The sequence below is a fragment of the Ursus americanus genome, chromosome 26 (genome assembly GCF_024610735.1).
Source record: "Ursus americanus isolate L20-20 chromosome 26, mUrsAme1.1.p, whole genome shotgun sequence".
Taxonomy (NCBI): domain Eukaryota; kingdom Metazoa; phylum Chordata; class Mammalia; order Carnivora; family Ursidae; genus Ursus; species Ursus americanus.
In genome coordinates, this window is record NC_142152.1 from 44,856,547 (window position 1) to 44,873,046 (window position 16,500).

The window sequence follows — 16,500 nt, forward strand, 5'->3', positions numbered from 1 at the left end:
GTTGCATGTTTGCATCTTTATTTCTAGACTCATTTTCTAAATGTATCTTTTCAATGTCTCTCACTGCAAGGAAGGACAGTGGACAGCTAGCTGCCTTACAGCCAGGAGAACATAACTTGGCACCACGGCCCAGCACAGCTCCCGTGAAGGGCAGGTGCCTGGGGGAGCCAGGGCCCCTCTGCGGGGCGTGCAGCCTCCTGGGCTCCGTTCCAGAGTGCCCGAGCAGAGGTGGTTGGTCAGCCCCCCACGCTGACCCTCGAGGTAGGTGTTACTGACCCTGTTACAGGAGGGAAACCCAGGCCGCACTGTGACCTGGCCGACTCCGGGCCTCGTGGTGGGCCTGGTTCCGTGCTCTACCCGCACTCCACCCGTACCTTGCTGCGGGGCTGGAGGCCTGCGGCCTCACCTGCTCACTCCTGATCCCCCTGTTCGAGCCCGCGGCGGCTTCTCCCCTGCCCCTGCCAGGGAAGCCAGGAAGCCTGACGCAGAGAAATCCCAACTATTCTCTGAGCCTCTTTGGTGGCCGTGTCACCCTTCCTGGGGTGTCCACTAGCATTCCCGACCTGGGCACCCTCGAGAAGATATGTCGGCCACCCTGCCGGAAGGTCCCCTGTGGGGTCCACAGCAGCCTGCAGCCTCAGACTTGCTCAGCACAGAGCAGCCCAGGGCCCTCAGGGCTGGGCTGCTGTCCCACCTCGCAGGCTCGGCTGTCCCGCCGTGACCTGGTGCTGTGTGAAGGTCCCAGTTTGCATGGGCATTTCGAGGCAGAACACGGTCATCCAAGCAATGCTTGCAGAAAAGCGTGGAAGATAAAGTCATCGCGGTGGATACTGACCGGGCACCTACCCCATGCATGGCACGTGCCAGCTGCCGGCAGCACTAGGCAGACACGAGGCCTCTGCCAGCGGCCCTGCTGTTCCTAATAGCCGAGTGGGCCGGCCAGCATGAGTGCAGAGGAGGAGGCTGTCCTGCCTGCCATGCGAGGCCGGGTACCCCGCGGCCTGGAGCATCACCCTACCCCTGGGCACGCTGCCACCTTCTGTGTGGTGTCCAGTGGGACCCTGAGGGGGCAGGGGCTTAGGGAGGGCATGGCTCCAGGAATGAGAAACCAGCGGCATGTTTTCCAGAGGGGTCTTGGTGGCTGGCGCCATGGACACTGGCTAGCAAGCTCAGTGGACGGGGAAGCCACACCCCAGGCCCCTGGACTCCCACGCCGGCCACCCTGCCCTGCAGGACACTGGGCTCAGCGGGACTGTTCACTCAGCCTTTCCAAAGTGTCCAGTGAGCCCCACGCGGCCGGCTCTGACTCGGATGGGTGGACAGTCCTGGGGAACGTGGAGTCATTTGTGAGCGACATGGGCAGTGGCAGCTCCTCTGAGTCCTTGGAACACGCGTGCTTGGCGACGTCTGTTTTTGCAGAGCACTTTTTCCACTCCTTGTGGATTCTAGACACTTCTTGCCGCGAATGGTCGGTGGCCAGCATGTAGATGATGGGGTCGGCCACGCTGTTCACCGTGGACAGGCACAGGAACATGGCGGAGAGCTTGCACAGGTTGGCTTCGAAGGTGCGCATGACGCCCGGGTCCCCCCTGTAGTAGGAGTAGGCGACGGCTTTGGTGAGGAGCACCAGGTGGTAGGGGGCGAAGCAGACCAGGAAGATGGTCACGACCGCGATGGCCGAGTGCTTCACCTTGGCCTTCTGGGCGGCGCTCAGCCCCGCGCTCCGCCTGACGGTCCTGAAGATGCGCTGGTTGGTGAAGGCGATGATGAGGAGGGGGACGGCGAACCCCACGGCGAAGCGCGAGTAGTAGTAGCCAGCGATCTCGCTGTCCATCGACGCCTCGAAGCACGTCTCCTTCTCCTCCATTTTAAACACTGGGCAGTGAGCGAGCCCGACAACGACGAAGACGGACACGGAGACGAGGACGGCGGTCCACTGGTGGCGGCGGCCGCGGCTCTCCAGGGCGTACACCACTGCCATGAAGCGGTCGCAGGAGACGCAGCAGAGGAACAAGATGCTCACGTACAGGTTGCAGAAAAAGATGTAGCCCGTCACCCTGCAGGCCCAGACGCCCAGCGTCCAGCGGTGCTGGTTCTGGATGTAGATGGCCCAGAGGGGCAGGGTGCTGATGTAGAGCAGCTCGCAGAGCGCCAGGCAGAACAGGTAGACGGCCAGCACGTTGCCCTGCAGCACCTGCAGCAGCGCGAGCCAGGCCGTCAGGCAGTTGGCCGGCAGCCCCAGCACGCACACCAGGCTGTACACCACCACCAGGAGCACTCTGCTGTCCTCGAAGGACCCGTTGCAGGTCGCGGCGCCCATGCCGGGAAGCACGGCCACTGGCACAGAGCTGGTTACCGCGCTGGCGTTTCCTGCGGGACAGAGACAAGCGTGAGGACGGGCGTCCCTGGGAACCACCTGGGAGAGACTTTGTGGCGCTAAGAAAGGGGAAGATTCAGCCTGACTCCAGACTACACACACCAGGTGCTTACACGTTTGCAAGCGTGTTCCTTAAAACGACTCTGCGATCGTTGGTCTCCAACTGGACGGCATCCTGGACAGAACGCACGGGCTGGTGCAGTACCCAGCCCTCGCAACTCACCAAGGCCGGTCCTCGGAGGGTCGTTGGTGGGCTCGGACGGCAAGTGCATTCGTTCACTGCTGAGCGAGCGTTGGCGTCCGCACATTTCCCACAGTCTGGACGCTCTGCCCCACTGCCCCCCAGCTCGGGCACGGCGCCATCCTTCCTGCAGCCTGCCACGACTGTCAACTACTGAGAAAAATGAGGAGCCACCCCGTCGTGCTGATGGTGGATTTGTCCACTCCGCCCCGTGGTTCTCGCGAGGTTGCTTTCTCTATTGTAACCTGTGGGTTAGCTGTTGGAGCCCTGGCTGCAGTTCCTGATGAACCGACCCCCGTACCTTCATGTCGTGATGCTCGTTATGCCCACGGTGGGCATAACTGCTGCGCCCCAGAGACGTGCCCATCCTCACCCCAGAGCCTGTGAATGCGGTAGCTTGATTGGCTGCTGCCGTGCATTCTGGTTACGCCACACGGGAGGGGAGGCCGCAGAGGGAATTAAATTTGCTAAGTAGCTGACGGAGGAAGAGGAAGACGATCACGGATGATCCCGAGCCCGACGTAAGCACAGGGTCCTTGCTTGCAGTAAAGGGAGGAAGACAGGACAGGGGTGTGGAGAGATGTGACAATTCCGGCAGCCCCCGCGGCTCTGAAGAGGGAGGAAGGGGCCGCGAGCCCCCCCCCCCCCCGCCCCCCAGACAGGCTGCTTCCGGAGCCCAAACAGGAGGAAACGGCTCCTTTCCCAGCACCTCCAGAAGGAATGCGGGCTGAGCAGCCCGATCTTAGCCCATCCCCCACGGTTCAGCCCCAGGACAATGAGGATAGCAAGTTTGCACTTTTAAGCCTCGAAGTTCGTGGGAATTTGAAGCAGCAACCGTTGGAAGGAGGCCTAATTCCTAATAATGCTTTTAAGTGTAAAGTCTTTTATTGCTTGAGATAAAAAGAGCAGCCCTCTTTTGATTACTGTCCATTTGGTGTATTTTTTCCAGCCTTCTACCTTCAAACCGCCTGCATCCCCATGTTTTAGAGGCGACACCTACGAGAAGCTCACCCCTGGATTTGAAAACCGGGCACTCTGAGCTCAGTTACTGACGCGGCCCGTTCACAGCGATGCGCTTCTGTTCGCCCCTCACTTGTGCTCCTCCGTCTGCCCTTTCTGTTTCTATTCCCCTTTCGTCTTCTGTTACGGGTTGAATTGTGTTCCCCACCCCTAGAAAAAGACACGGCAAGGACCTGCCCCCCAGCAGCTCAGAGCATGGCTGTGTTTGGAGCCAGTCTTGACAGAGGTGGTCAGGTTACAAGGAGGTCATTTGGGTGGGCCCTAATCCCGGGGGACATTCGTGCACAGGGACGCACCCAGGGCAGACCACATGAGGACACAGGGAGAAGGCGGCCGTCCACAAGCCCGGGAGGGAGACTGCAACAGATTCTCCGTTCCGGACAAGCAAGCCCACACTCCTGGAATTGTTCGCTTCTCGAATTCTGTTTCCCCTCCTCCACTGGTCTGGAAATTATCCTTAGGTCTGTCTGTAGTCTCTGAAAGACTGAACGTGCAAGCTCGTGGCGTCTGGAGCTCGTCAGAGCCTGCAGCCTTCTACCGTGTGGGAGACCCAGGCGCTGTCCGTGCAGCGCCCCGACCAGCCCGTGTGCCTCTCCGGCCCGGGTGTGGCGGCTCCTGTGTTTGCAGCCTCACGCGTGGGCGTGCTTGTCCGCCCTGTGCAAGACGGGCCACGTGGTGGGCAAGCTCCTGCCGGCTCCCCTCCCTCCCTCTCCCACCTCAGGACCTCCTCCACCTGCAGAGAACAGGAGCCTGCCAGATGCCCTCTTCACCTGGTCCCCGCAGGTGGTCTCCTAGGGGTGGGCTATTGCGTCAGCACACAGGCGCCCTGGCTTCTGGCCTCTAAAGCCGTGCGGAGCCGTCACCCATTGGTCTGACCTTGGACCTTCTGCATCCGAGAGCATATAAAGCCACCATTGTGCACAGACCCTGTGTTTGGTCCCTCGGGGCTCTGCTCCGTGTGTCAGCCGTGCACGGCTCCTGGTCCCGTCCATGGGAGCTCGTGGCCTCCACCCCGTCCTCCATCCTCAGTGCCAGCCCATGTCCAACGTCAGCAGGCGAGCCTCTCCGTCGTGTCTAAGCTGTGCCTTTTTAAAGGTCAGTGATACACTTTCATCCCCGAGCTCGGGCGGCCAGCGGGCAGGGCTCCTAGGATTCACTCCAGAGCTGAATTCCCAGCAGTCCTCACGCTGGGGCTGTCCTTTGGGGTCCCATAGGCAGGTGTCCCCTTTCGGACCCCACACCCACCCCACGTGAGAGCCCGGGGCTTCCCTGCTGTCCCCATCAGTGAGGAAGCGAACAGCCGTGAATCAGCTCAGGAACGGAAAACAGACTGTGGCCTCCCCCGTCCGTGAGTGTCCCCGTGCTGACCCTCACGGGGAGTCACCGTGCGAGGCCACGTGGAGTCCAAGGCCCAGAGACGTTCAGGGCTTTGGCGTTCCGGGGACCCAAGAGGCCCCGTCAGTGCACAGCCTCGGGCACCCAGCCAGCCCAGTGCCCACAGTGAAGATGAGCTCTCGCGGAGCTCTGCCACCGTGTGACCCGGGCTTTGAGGGACTGTTCAGCGGGAGTGTGTCGAGGCCAGCTGATGGGCCAAATGGGTGTCCCAGGGGAGTGCTCCCCGCCGTGTCCCATCCACGCCAGACACAGGGCTCCTTCAGGCCCCACTCCGGTGCCCATTTGTCATAGAGGACCCTGGAGGAAGGTGTGACCTGCCCGACGCTCACCTGCGAATCACCACCCCGCCCCACAGCCGGGAGGCCCAACCCCACGCTCGCGCTGCCAGAGCCCAAGGTCGGTCCTCACCCACCCCACCTCACGGTGCTCCTGGGGGGCAGGGAACATGGTGGGTGATGAGTCGTAAGGACAAGTGCAGTGCTGCGAGGGGTGACCCCCAGCGCTGAGGACCAGGGACACGGCTGTGACTCACACGCTCTCTGGGGACCCGACATGGGGACGGAAGCTGCTGCATCCCGGGCACCCCCCGCTCCTGCCCAGCCTCCTCTCCTGGGCCCTCTGACCGCCTGACCTGCACCCAGAGCCTCCCTGGACCCTCTCCTCCCTCCCCGCCCTCCTCGGGGACCGTCACGGAGATGAACGTCTGTGACCTTCGTAGGGACGGTGCTTCCGGAGCCTGTGCTCCTGGGCTCCGCCTTTCCCTTCCTCAGGAGACGCCGCGGCATCGTAGCCCTGGACCCCACTCTTCCTCCACGCCAATGCTTGCCGACGCCTTCTCTGGCCACGGCGACCGATCCACGGTCTGGCCGGGCCTCGGCGACTGTGCGGAAGGTGGCATTGCTTCTCTAGCCTGGCGGCCCCGAGTCCCAGCACCATGACCTCTCCACGTGAACATCCACCCAGGGGGGAAAGCAGCACATCCCAAATGCTGACCTCACTGCCGGCCCGGCCCGGGCTCCTGCAGGCCACACGCGACTCACGGGGTCTCGGCGGCCTGGCCGGCTGGGGCCACTGCTGCAGAGGGGAGGCCAAGCGGGCGCCTGGCTTGTTTTCCCTGCTGGAGTTTCATCGCCAGGCCTCCAACAGCGTGTTCCCGAGCGACAGGGTCAGTCCGCCTCACGGCCGGACCCTGACCTGGTCATTCCACTCACTCGTCTCCCTCAGCACTCTTATTCTGGTAAAATACACATGATAGAAAAGTTACCGTCTTTGCACGTCCGTGTGGGCAGCTCAGGGCCACTAACGACTGCAACCGCCACCACTGTCCCTCCTCAGGGCTCTTGTCATTTTCCGTCCCCATGACACTGGAGCTCCCCTCCGCTGCCCGGGCCTCTGCCCCCTGCTTTTCGGAGGTCCCCCACGTGGGTGTTCTTGTGCCTGGCTTCTCTCCCTCAGACCATGTCCTTCAGGGCCACCCACGTTCCAGCCGGCGGCCGACGAATCACAGTCCGTGTGTGTTGGAGTCATGTGTTCCTGCGTCCATCTGCGGGGGGACGCCCGGCTGGTCCCCACGGCCCGTCCTTCGTGAGCCCTTCCTCCCGGAACATGGACGTGCAGCTTCACCTCCACAGCCTGCTTTCACTTCTTTTGGGTAAATACCCAGAAGTGGAATCGCTGTATCATAGGGAAGTTCTATTTCCGGCTTTTTGAGGAACCCCCGAGTGGCTTCCACAGTGGCCGTGCTGCCCGTGTTCCCACCAACAGCGCACGGGGCTCCAGTTCCTCCACAGCCTCGCCGACACCTGGCGTTTTGATTTTTAAGAGTCGCCGTGTGATGGGGGTGGGGTGGTCGTGTGGCTTCCCCCGGCGCCCCCTTCCTGAGGCCTTGGGACAGGGGCTGCCAAACCCACGTGCAGGCCAGGGGCCGGCGCTAAGGGGCATGAACACGGTCAGGCCCGGCTGGGGGAGGGGGGCCGCGGCGGCAGGTGGAGGGAGCCCAGGGAGCGGGGCCGCCGCGGTTCTCAGGCAGGAGATGGAGATGGCGCCGTCTTTGCTGGGGCTCCCCGGCAGGGACACACCGGGACTGTGACCTCCGGAAAAAGAGCTCCCTGGTTGGGGCTCCCGGAGACGGGGTGAGAGACGCCTGTGGGACGTCCGCTCTGGGGCTCCGCACGGCACCAGAAATGGGCGTGACAGGAGGCCCCGATACCCCCTCTGTCCTGTTCCTGGTTTTTTCCTAGCACTTCAAAAAATAAAGAAACAGATGCCTCCCGATGTCTTGATGGAGAGACCCCACCTTCACTGTTTATGAATTAGTTCTTATTTGGGTAAATCTATTTTTGCGTGCTAAGTTTTGAAGTAAGTCTCCCTGCGTGAGGCAAAGCGCATTGTAGAAGAATTCTTACAGGCTCCCTCCCAAATATTTAAAGTCAAAGGAGAGGAGAACAGAGGGCGCTCTCACCTGGCATATTTGAGGGTTCCAACTTCATGGCGGCTCTAACACGCTGTCTAGTTCCCGTCACACATCTTGTCGAGCCTATTGAGAAGTTTGCTCTGAGAGTTCAAAATGACCTGGGGAAAGAGGGGGGGGGAAATGGCTTTGGGGAAATCACATTAAATCACAAATTAAGGCATGCAACAGATGCTTAGGGAGCATTTACTTTGTGCCAAATCTTGTATTTATCCTATGGGATACAACAGCAGGTCCTTAGTATATAAAGAACATCTACAAATCAATAAAAATAAGAAGTTTCAAAGCCAATAAGCAGATAATTCACAAAATAAATAAAAACAGCACCTTAAAAAAAAGCTCACTCCACTTATAATCAAAGAAACGTGAACAGAAACATCAAAATGTTGGTGAAAATAAAGAACTTTGATTCTTAGTGTTGGCAAAAGTGTGAGGGAGTGGGTGCCCTTGGCTGTGTTGATGGGAGCGTTAACTGGCACAAATGTGTTTGAGCACAATTTTGCAACATGCTTCCCAAATCCTCAACGTGCTTAACTTTCCATCACGTAAAATCCTTCCTTGGAATGTTTCCTGGTGAAATAATGAGCCAGGATGGGAAGCGTGTGCGACCTGGAAGCACGTCCCAGCACATCGCCCTGTGTGCACAGGACCAGGACCCCCAGGACAGCACCCACGAGGCCTGCAGAGCACGGAGCGTGGGCCGGTCTGAAGGCACCGCGGGCCCCGGCAGGTGAGGGGCAGCGTCCAGGGTGCCTACTTCCTTCCCTAACCAGAGGAACCTCTAAAACGGCGTGGGTCTTCATCAGCCAGAGAGTGTCCGGCGGGAGGCCAGCACTCTAAACCCATGCTCTGACCGTGCGGACGGCACACCCGGAGCCCCCGGGGGCTCTGTGAGGCAGAGGCTGGACCCAGGGGGGCTCCTGCACGGGCTCCAACCCCACCCCAGGCCGCCTGCTCAGGGGGAGACGCCCATGGGGGTAGATGAGCTGCCCAGCCCCCTTGTCACTGTTGCTCCACCAGGTAGCGTGGCTGGGGTGTGTGCCTGACGCTGCGGAAAGCTTGCTGGCTTAGCAACGACTTTCAAGTTGTACCTGGAAAATCCAGACAGAGGGAGTCTAGAAATGGTTGTTTCCCAAGTGGTGTTAACCTTCTGAGGCTGACATTCCCAAATAGGCCGGCAGGCGTGGGTCTGGAGGGTCACTGGGCCTTGCCTGTCCCATCCCCAGGTCTCAGATCAGCCCCCTGCCCCCGACAACCTGCGCTGGGAAGCGGGGCCGCCCCGGGGGTTCTCTGACTGAGGTGTGTGGCCTCTGGCCCAGGAGGACCACGTGCAGGACTCTGCCCTTTAGAGAGATGGACCACCAAGCTCCCCGCGGTCACCCAGCAGCATCTGTGCGGTGCACACCGCCGGGACAGAGACCCAGCCGGCTGGGGTGACTGAGGCAGGCCCCCAAGGGAGGTGTGGCTGGGAGGCCAGGCCACCTGGGAGGCATGCGGGCGCGTCTGAGCCCCAGGAGCATGGGTGGGACGGACACCACCCACCTCGCCCCGGGCCGGATTTCCTTTCTCAGACACTGAGCTGCCTTCACTGAACTCTGCAGGACTCTGGAAGCTGGGGGGCTGAGCCCTCCTGCTGGGGGCTGCACTGCCCACTCTTCCCTGCAGCACAGAGAGGAGCAGGGGTGGTGTCTCTGGAAGCCACTTCTGCAAATATACCAGAGGAAGTGGTGGCCCAACTGACAGTGTGTGCTCTCCTCCCAAGTGGGGCCTGCCGGCAGAAGGGCCCTCTCACCGGGCTGCCCCTGGGGCCCCAGGGGCCACGCAGCTCAGGGCTGAGTGGGGCTCCTGGGGGGCCTGGAGGGGCCTGCTCACGTGGCCTATGTAATGCCAGATGCTGACGTCCAGCTCTGGGGCCAGCCCGGCTGGACAGAAGGGCCGGGGACGGAGAGGGACCACCCTGGAAGAGTCCGAGGGCCAGCATCAGGCCCAGGCTGGAACAGCGGGGTGCGGGGTGGCCCGAGAGAGCAGGTCCTAGCCCTCCAGGATGTTCTGACATCGAGTGCTGCTGTCTTGCTGCCGCTGGCCAGTGCTCTAGCCGCCTGCTTCTTGCTCCCGGAGCCTGTCCTGTTCCCTGCCCCATGGATACGTAGCTTTCGACCTCAGCTCACGGGCCTCCCAGGGTCTTCCTGGACCCGGTGACCCTGTTTCCTGTCTCCCCTGCTCACCACCCCTACTGCCCCTACTTTATCCTACTATTCTGTGTCCCCCGCAACCCTTCGAGGTGAGCAAGCCTCAGAGCGGGCCAGGGCCTCACTCCCGCCAACCTCAGGGGGCCCCTGCATCATCTTGGCAGCTAGGATGTGGGGCAGCCCAGACCCAGGTGTGGAGCCCGGGTGCTGGCTGCAGGGCCCAGCATGGCCAGGGTGGCGGTGCACTTTTCCCTCCTGGTGTCCCTGCCCCAGAGCACTCTGGCTCTTCCCCAGCCGGGGTCGGGTGGGTCCTCCCACGGGGCTGGATGGTGGGTGGGGGGACAAGGGCTGTGGGGGGGGCCCTCTGTGCTCCTCCATGCGGGCAGCAGGCCACCTTGGGGACCCACAGAAGCGGGTGTGCGTGGAGGGGCAGGTGGAATGACAGACCCCAGGGGACCACCCAACTCAGCGATAGGCTGCTCCCAGCCCTGGGGTGCAGGGGAGGGACAAGCTGGCCAAGCCTGCAATGCCAGAAAGGGCCTGAGCCTCGGGGGTCTCTGTGCTTGGTCTGTGCTCTGGGGGAACCACGGTAGCCACAGAGCGATGGGGTGGGTGGGCCAGGTCAGCCCGAAGCCTCTTTCCCCCATCCCTGGTCCCCCCACGTCCTCCTGGCCAGAGTAGGCCTCTCTGTCTCCAGCTGTGCCAGGCCCCCTCCCGGCTCCTTCTCATCTCGCGGCCCACAGCGTGCCTCCCCCAGGGAGCCCGCGAGCCCGTGGCCCACTCACAATGGCGCTAACTCAGCCCACTGTCCCAGGAGAGGAGGCCTGCGTTCGTGGGCACTGTTCCCGGCGCTCTGTCCCAGCACCGCGGGGCGTCCCTCAAGCCTTTCAAAATACCTTCTTCAGCTTGTATTATGCAACTTTTCAAGCAGAACCAAAAGCTTAGTGGCGGGTTGCAGACGACTTGCGCCCTGCCCTGGCTCACTCGGTGTTTGTGCCCATGGGCCCTGTCCCTGCACGCCGCTGAAGCCCTCAGGGCCGGGGTTGGCTGTACCACAGCCAGACCTTTCCGGTTCTTCCAAGGGCCCCACAACCTCACGCCCAATCCTTGTCTCCGTTTCTTTCTTTCTTTTTTTTTTTTTTAAGATTTTATTTGACAGAGAGAGATCACAAGCAGGGGCAGCGGCAGCAGAGGGAGAAGCAGACCCCCCGCCGAGCAGGGAGCCCAACGCCGGGCTCCATCCCAGGACTCAGGATCATGACCTGAGCCGAAGGCAGACGCTTCACCGATGAGCCACCCAGGCACCCCCTTGACTCCATGTCTGTGCTCGTGTTTGGGGTAAACTCTGGGGAGGGAGTTGCTGGGCTTTCGGCCCCCACAGCGGATCACCCATGTGGACTTCCCACGCTTCTATTCTTTCCACTGTGATATATATGTTTTGTCATCTCTACGCCCAGCATGGGGCTTGAACTCACAACCCTGAAATCAAGAGCCACGTGCTCTCCCCACTGGTGCTCTCCCCACTGAGCCAGCCGGGCACCCCGGATAGATTTTTAAATGCATGGTTCAGAATCTCATTTGCATTTCTTTGATTGGTAGAGAGGCTGACAACCCCACGCTGTCCCTCCTTACTTGTCCTGTCCCCCTCTGCCTAGGCTACTCTGCCTCCATCCTCCACCTGGCAGGGTCCCTAGACAGCATCTCGTCGCCCTCCTGAGCACAGACATGCCTGAAAGAGCAGTGTAGCCCGACTCCCCATCCTTGGTGGCCTGCCCACCCTGCTCGGCAGACACGGGAACACCCCACTGGCCCATGCCCGGCACCGGACAGCATCTGCCAGCCCCGTGCCCCAGGACCATGCCCTGCGACCAGGCTGGCCGTCCCCCCGGTGGAGACCTCACTGTCCCACCTGTCCCTCCTCTTGGCCACGTGCCCCTCAGCCCAGGCAGCCCCTGGAGGCAAGGGAGCCAAACCCTTTATATCTCACCCACCAGGCACCCCAAGAATCAGCCACAACCCCATGGCACCCAGAAGTTTCCACCTGTCTACCCTGGAGAGGTTCCAGGGATGACCCTGCCCTGAGCTCTGACTCTCTGGCCACGTGGACCGGCGGCCGTGGTGAGAACTCCACAGAGGGAAATCTCAGGGTACAGACAGAAGCTGGCATCCCTGTCACCCCCACACCCTTCTGCTTACCTCATCTGTGCGCACTGGTGCCCCCGGTTCTCTCTTGGTGAAGGACCGCAGGCTGAGACCCCTGACCAAGCCCGCACCTTTGGGCCAACGAATCACCTTTGCTTTCAGCCCCCACCTGTCTTGCACACGGCCACCCCCCACCCTGCTGCCCCCCAGCACGTGGAGCCCATGACTTACTCAGGGAGGTAAACCTCACACTCACGCTCTGTAGGCCCAGCTGAGAACTTTCAGGAAGTAGCAGGGTCCAAGTGTTTCCTTTCAAACTCCCCTTGCCGTAAACAGCAGGCCCCGGGTTGGCCAGCGCAGCCTGGGTGTCATCGGAACTTTCCTGGGGCAGATGCAGGAAACCAGCCCAGACTCTCTTCTCCTCGTGGCCGTGCCAACACTCAGAGAGACAGCTACACCATCTTCCCCGCTGGGCGGACAGACAGGGGACCAGCTCAGAGGAGTGGCTGCTGCCCGGCCTGTTCTCCCCACACTTGGCAGGGCCAGGCAGGGCACGGGGAGCGACCCTCAGAGATGAACTCCGGCTCCGGCTCTGCTCACAGTGGCCCCAGGACAGCTCCCGCCCTAGTGCCCCCGTTCGTCCTCCCCAGGGCAGGCCCAGCCACGTCACGTGGTGCCCTCCCTCCCCGCTTCCCATCCTGGGGAGGGGTCCCACCAGCAGAAAGGGGCCAATAGATTCTGTCCTTGGCTCTGCCTCTGGACCCCTAGAGCTGATCCCAGCGGGGCCCAGGGACTCCACAGGTGAGTTTCTCTGGGGGGAGGCACATGGGTTCCCCGGGATACAGCTCCCCAAGGCACTGCCTGGCCCTGCTTGTCCCTCTGTCCAGCTTACATGACCCCAGGCTTGAACATCTTGGACCTAAACACCTGCCCCACTTGCCTTAGAAAATGCCCTGGGCTGTAGGTGAGCCCCTGCCTTACCAACCACCCTCTGCCCAGTGAGCTGCTTCTGGGCTTTGGGGTGAGACGAAACCACGTCTCCCACCACCAAGGCCTGACTCAGCCCTGGCTCTTTTAGCCCACGGGGGCAGGGCTGGGCATGCCAGCACTCGGGGGTGATCGGTGTCCAGCCTGCAGCAGGGACAGTGAATGGTGGTGGACCCAGGACGCTGCACTCGGGGCACGTTCAGGGCTGGGACCCCCCTGGAGGGTGCACCCCCACTCTGCACTTTCCCTAAGACACATTTGGGTCACGGCCCACCCCAGTCTGCTCAGCCCCACCCGAGCACTGATTTCTCACTGGTGTGGGCGGCTGCCGAGTGCCTAGAAAGCTGGGCATCGAGTGTGTGTGGGTCTGAGCGCAGGGCTTACCTCAGCCTTCCAGAAACACCCGCCCAGGGTCTGGCCACTGCCCTCCCCGGGCTCAGGCCCAGGGCAGCTCCTCCCAGATAGGCCGTAGCCGGCGCAGCTAAGGCTCTGGGGGGCCTGAGACCCACCGTCCTCGGCAGCGGCCGCTAGAGGCCCTGGATCCGAGCGAAGCAGAGCCCACCTCAGACCAGCTGGGCCGGGGGTCTCCAGGGACGCTGAGTCCTCGCTCGTGGCCCAGGCCCCACTCTGGGACCTGCTCCCTTCTGGAACCCCACTCAGGGGCCCGTGTTTTCCATTGATGAGTCCAGGTGTGAAGCATCGTTCCAGCCTGGACCATTATGACCTCCGTGCCATGGTTGGCCGGTCAAGGATGGCCGCTGATTCAAGTTAGGTCAGCTGAATCCTCCCCCGGGGCCCACCTCCACCCCTACGGCTTGCCTCGTCTCCTCCCCTGCACGGTCCTGAGCGGCAAAGGAGGGGTGTGGGAGGAAGGCTGCCGGGGAGGACGGGGCTGCAGAGAACCAGGGATGAGCCCACCCAGCCAAGGGGTCTGGACCCTATCCCGAGGGCCGACCGCCTTCCAGGCAGCGGGGAGGGGGCCCACAGCCACCTGACAGTACCCCTGGGGGGCAGGTGCCCACGAAACCTGGAAGGGCTCCTCCTCTCTCGAGAAGCGAAAATCACTCACCATTTCAAATAGGTCCTATGGATTTGAATTTCAGAAGGTACAAAGGGTGGGCCTCTCTCCCACCGCCCTGCTCCTGGCCCTTTGGGGCATCTGCGTACCCAAACAAGGGTGTCCGTTCTCCCAGTTTCTGAAGTCGTTATAATGAGAAGGAGGGAATGTAACGAGTCCTCCTGTAACCACTACCGTGAAGATCTCAGATGGGCTTCATCTAAGCCTCACGGAGCTCTCTCATCAACAGGAGGCAAACGGCGTTAGCCACGGACTTAGTCTCCCTCTCTGAGTACCACGAAGGACTCGTAGAATTTTGTGTTGTTTTGTTAAGATTTCATCTATTCACTTAAGAAAGAGAGAGAACCAGAGACAGAGAGCGCACGAGCAGGGGGAGGGACAGAGGGAGAAGCAGACCCCCCACCCCCCGCACCCGCCGCTGAGCAGGGAGCCCAACGCGGGGCTTGATCCCAGGACCCTGGGATCACAGCCTGAGCCGAAGGCAGACGCTTCACTGAGCCCCCCAGGCGCCCCAGATTTGTTTTAATGTGGTAAATTACACGTAATATAACATTTACAATTTCCACCACTTTAAAGTCTCTAAGCATAGGCTCGGTGGTATTCACTGAGCTCATGACCTGTGGCGGCCGGCAGCCTCTCCAGACTGTCAGCTTCCCGGATGGAAGCTCTGTCCCCAGGAAACACAAGCTCCCCCTTCCCTGGCAAACGTCACTCTGCGGCCCGTGTCCACGGAACCTTCTAGGGACCGCATACGTGTGGGTCATACAGGCTTTGTCCTTCTGAGTTTGGCCGATCTCCCCCAGCACAGCGCCCTCCAGGACCACCCGTCCAAGCTGGTGTCAGAACACTCCTCCTTTCGAAGGCGGAGTCATCGCCCCTTGTGTGCATGGACCATGTGTCCCTCGTCCGTGCTCATCAGTGGACCCTGGGCTGCTGTCCCTGTTGGCTGCTGGGGAGGTGGGGGCGCCAGGCTCCTTGTCCTCAGTGTGTCTCAGGGAACCACAGTCATTATTCTGGAAGACACTGAAGCTGTTCCGAACCAAATTGGACCATGACCCACCCTGCCTCTGTGGGGTTGATTATATGGTTTGTCTCCTTCGACTTGTTCCTATGGTAACTGTGATCCGTGGGCTGCCACATCTTCCCTCCTTCCCTGACCCCTCGAGGCATCGCCCCTGCTTGCTCCAGCAGGCTCTGCTGCGTCAGGGGCTGGAGGAGAGGACTGCAGGGGCTGCTGGGGTTTCCAGGCACCCGGCGGTCCTCAGAAAAGGGCAGGAGTTCCCCAGGCCCCAGCCCAGAAGGGGTTTTCGGGGCAGTTCCTAACAGAGCCACCCTGAGAGGGAAGAGGCTGGGGGAGGAACGGGGCTTTTGAGAGGGGCCACCCCAAGAGCTCAGTGATTCTGAAAGTCTCTTTCTCAGGCTATGTTCCTCTGACCGGGGCAGACTGGGAACCGTGAGTCCTAGTTCAGCCCTGGACAGGCTGGCCCATCGCCCCAGATCACCACGGTCCACACACGGGGTTGTCTGTCTCGGGGCTGGCCTGGAGGCTTCCACAGCCGTGGGAACCTGGTGCCTTATCTCACGGCCGAAGATGGCTGCTTGACCTGCAGCCTGCTCATGGGTACCGCAGGTGTCGGGAAGGAAGGCAGTGGACGGTGGCGGAGACCCTCCCCTTCGAGGAGACATCCCAGAATTCCCACCCAGGCTCCTGGTCCTGCGTCCTTGGGAATGCAGGGCTGGGACCCTGCCTGGCTGCAGGGGAGGCTGGGGAAGGTGATCTTTGCTGTGCCCGTGCGTGCTGGGTGCTCTTCCCAAGCGGGAAGCGGCATGTCGTGCCTTGGGCACACGGGGTCACCAGCTCCGCTTTGACCTGGAAGGGCAGGTCCCGGGCAGGTGGGTGGATGAAAGTGCCCCGAGATGAGGAAAGGGTCCCGAGAAGCTGGGGAGAGGGGGTCTGGGGGCGACCCCCGAAGGGTTGATGGACGAGAGGAGGCCCCGCGGAAGCCACAGGAAAGCCCCTGCCATCGGGCTCTGGAAGCAGGGTCGCTGGGGAGAACCGCGAGACCCCGGCCCACCGGCACTAGCCGGAGTTGCTACCTCTGTGCCCGCAGACAGAGCTCCGCCCTTCCAGCGGGAACAGCGATGCCGAGAAGCTTGCTGTCACCCCAGAACTCGTAGGAGAGCAGCTCGTAAGCAGTCATGTTTTGGGGGTGCACATTCACCAGTATGTGCTGGGGGCACCCGAGGATCCCAGAGCCCTGGGGGTCACAGCCACACCGGCCCTGCTGCCGTGACCCGCGCGGGCCCTGTCTGTCTGTCCCTTTGGTCCGCGAGCCCCACGGGCGGCGGGGTCCACACCATTTACTTTGGAGCTCCTCTGAGCGGACGCCCCACCAGCGGAAACCGCTCTCAGAAGATCATGCGTGGGCCCAGTGTCCTGCCATTCAGAGCCCCGGCTGGGTGGGCGGAGGAGGACAGCCAAGCTCGGGTTACGGGGCGTGTGGGGCACAGCGAGGGGCTCCTCGCGCACAGGAACGCCCGCAGCAGGGGGTCACAGAGCAGGTGGGGAACAGAACAACATGGTTACAGAAGAAAGCAGGG

At 61.7% G+C, this 16,500-nt stretch overlaps 1 protein-coding gene across 4 annotated transcripts; it reads right to left on the reverse strand.

Annotated features, from left to right (window-relative positions):
* GPR132 (G protein-coupled receptor 132) lies at nucleotides 1–12,370 on the reverse strand. Of its 4 annotated transcripts, none has more exons than XM_045799299.2 (3): nucleotides 12,066–12,370; nucleotides 7,495–7,604; nucleotides 1–2,370 (listed from the first exon to the last, which is right to left on the reverse strand). In XM_045799299.2, exons 2-3 carry the CDS (start codon nucleotides 7,520–7,522, stop codon nucleotides 1,244–1,246), a joined length of 1,155 nt encoding a protein of 384 aa, XP_045655255.2. In that variant the 5' UTR covers nucleotides 7,523–7,604; nucleotides 12,066–12,370; the 3' UTR covers nucleotides 1–1,243. The 4 variants fall into 4 exon arrangements, with proteins under 4 accessions (XP_045655255.2, XP_045655256.2, XP_045655254.2 ...); XM_045799300.2 differs by lacking the exon at nucleotides 12,066–12,370 and adding an exon at nucleotides 11,889–12,001; XM_045799298.2 differs by lacking the exon at nucleotides 12,066–12,370 and adding an exon at nucleotides 10,478–11,857.
* Between the last annotated feature and the right edge of the window lie 4,130 nt (nucleotides 12,371–16,500).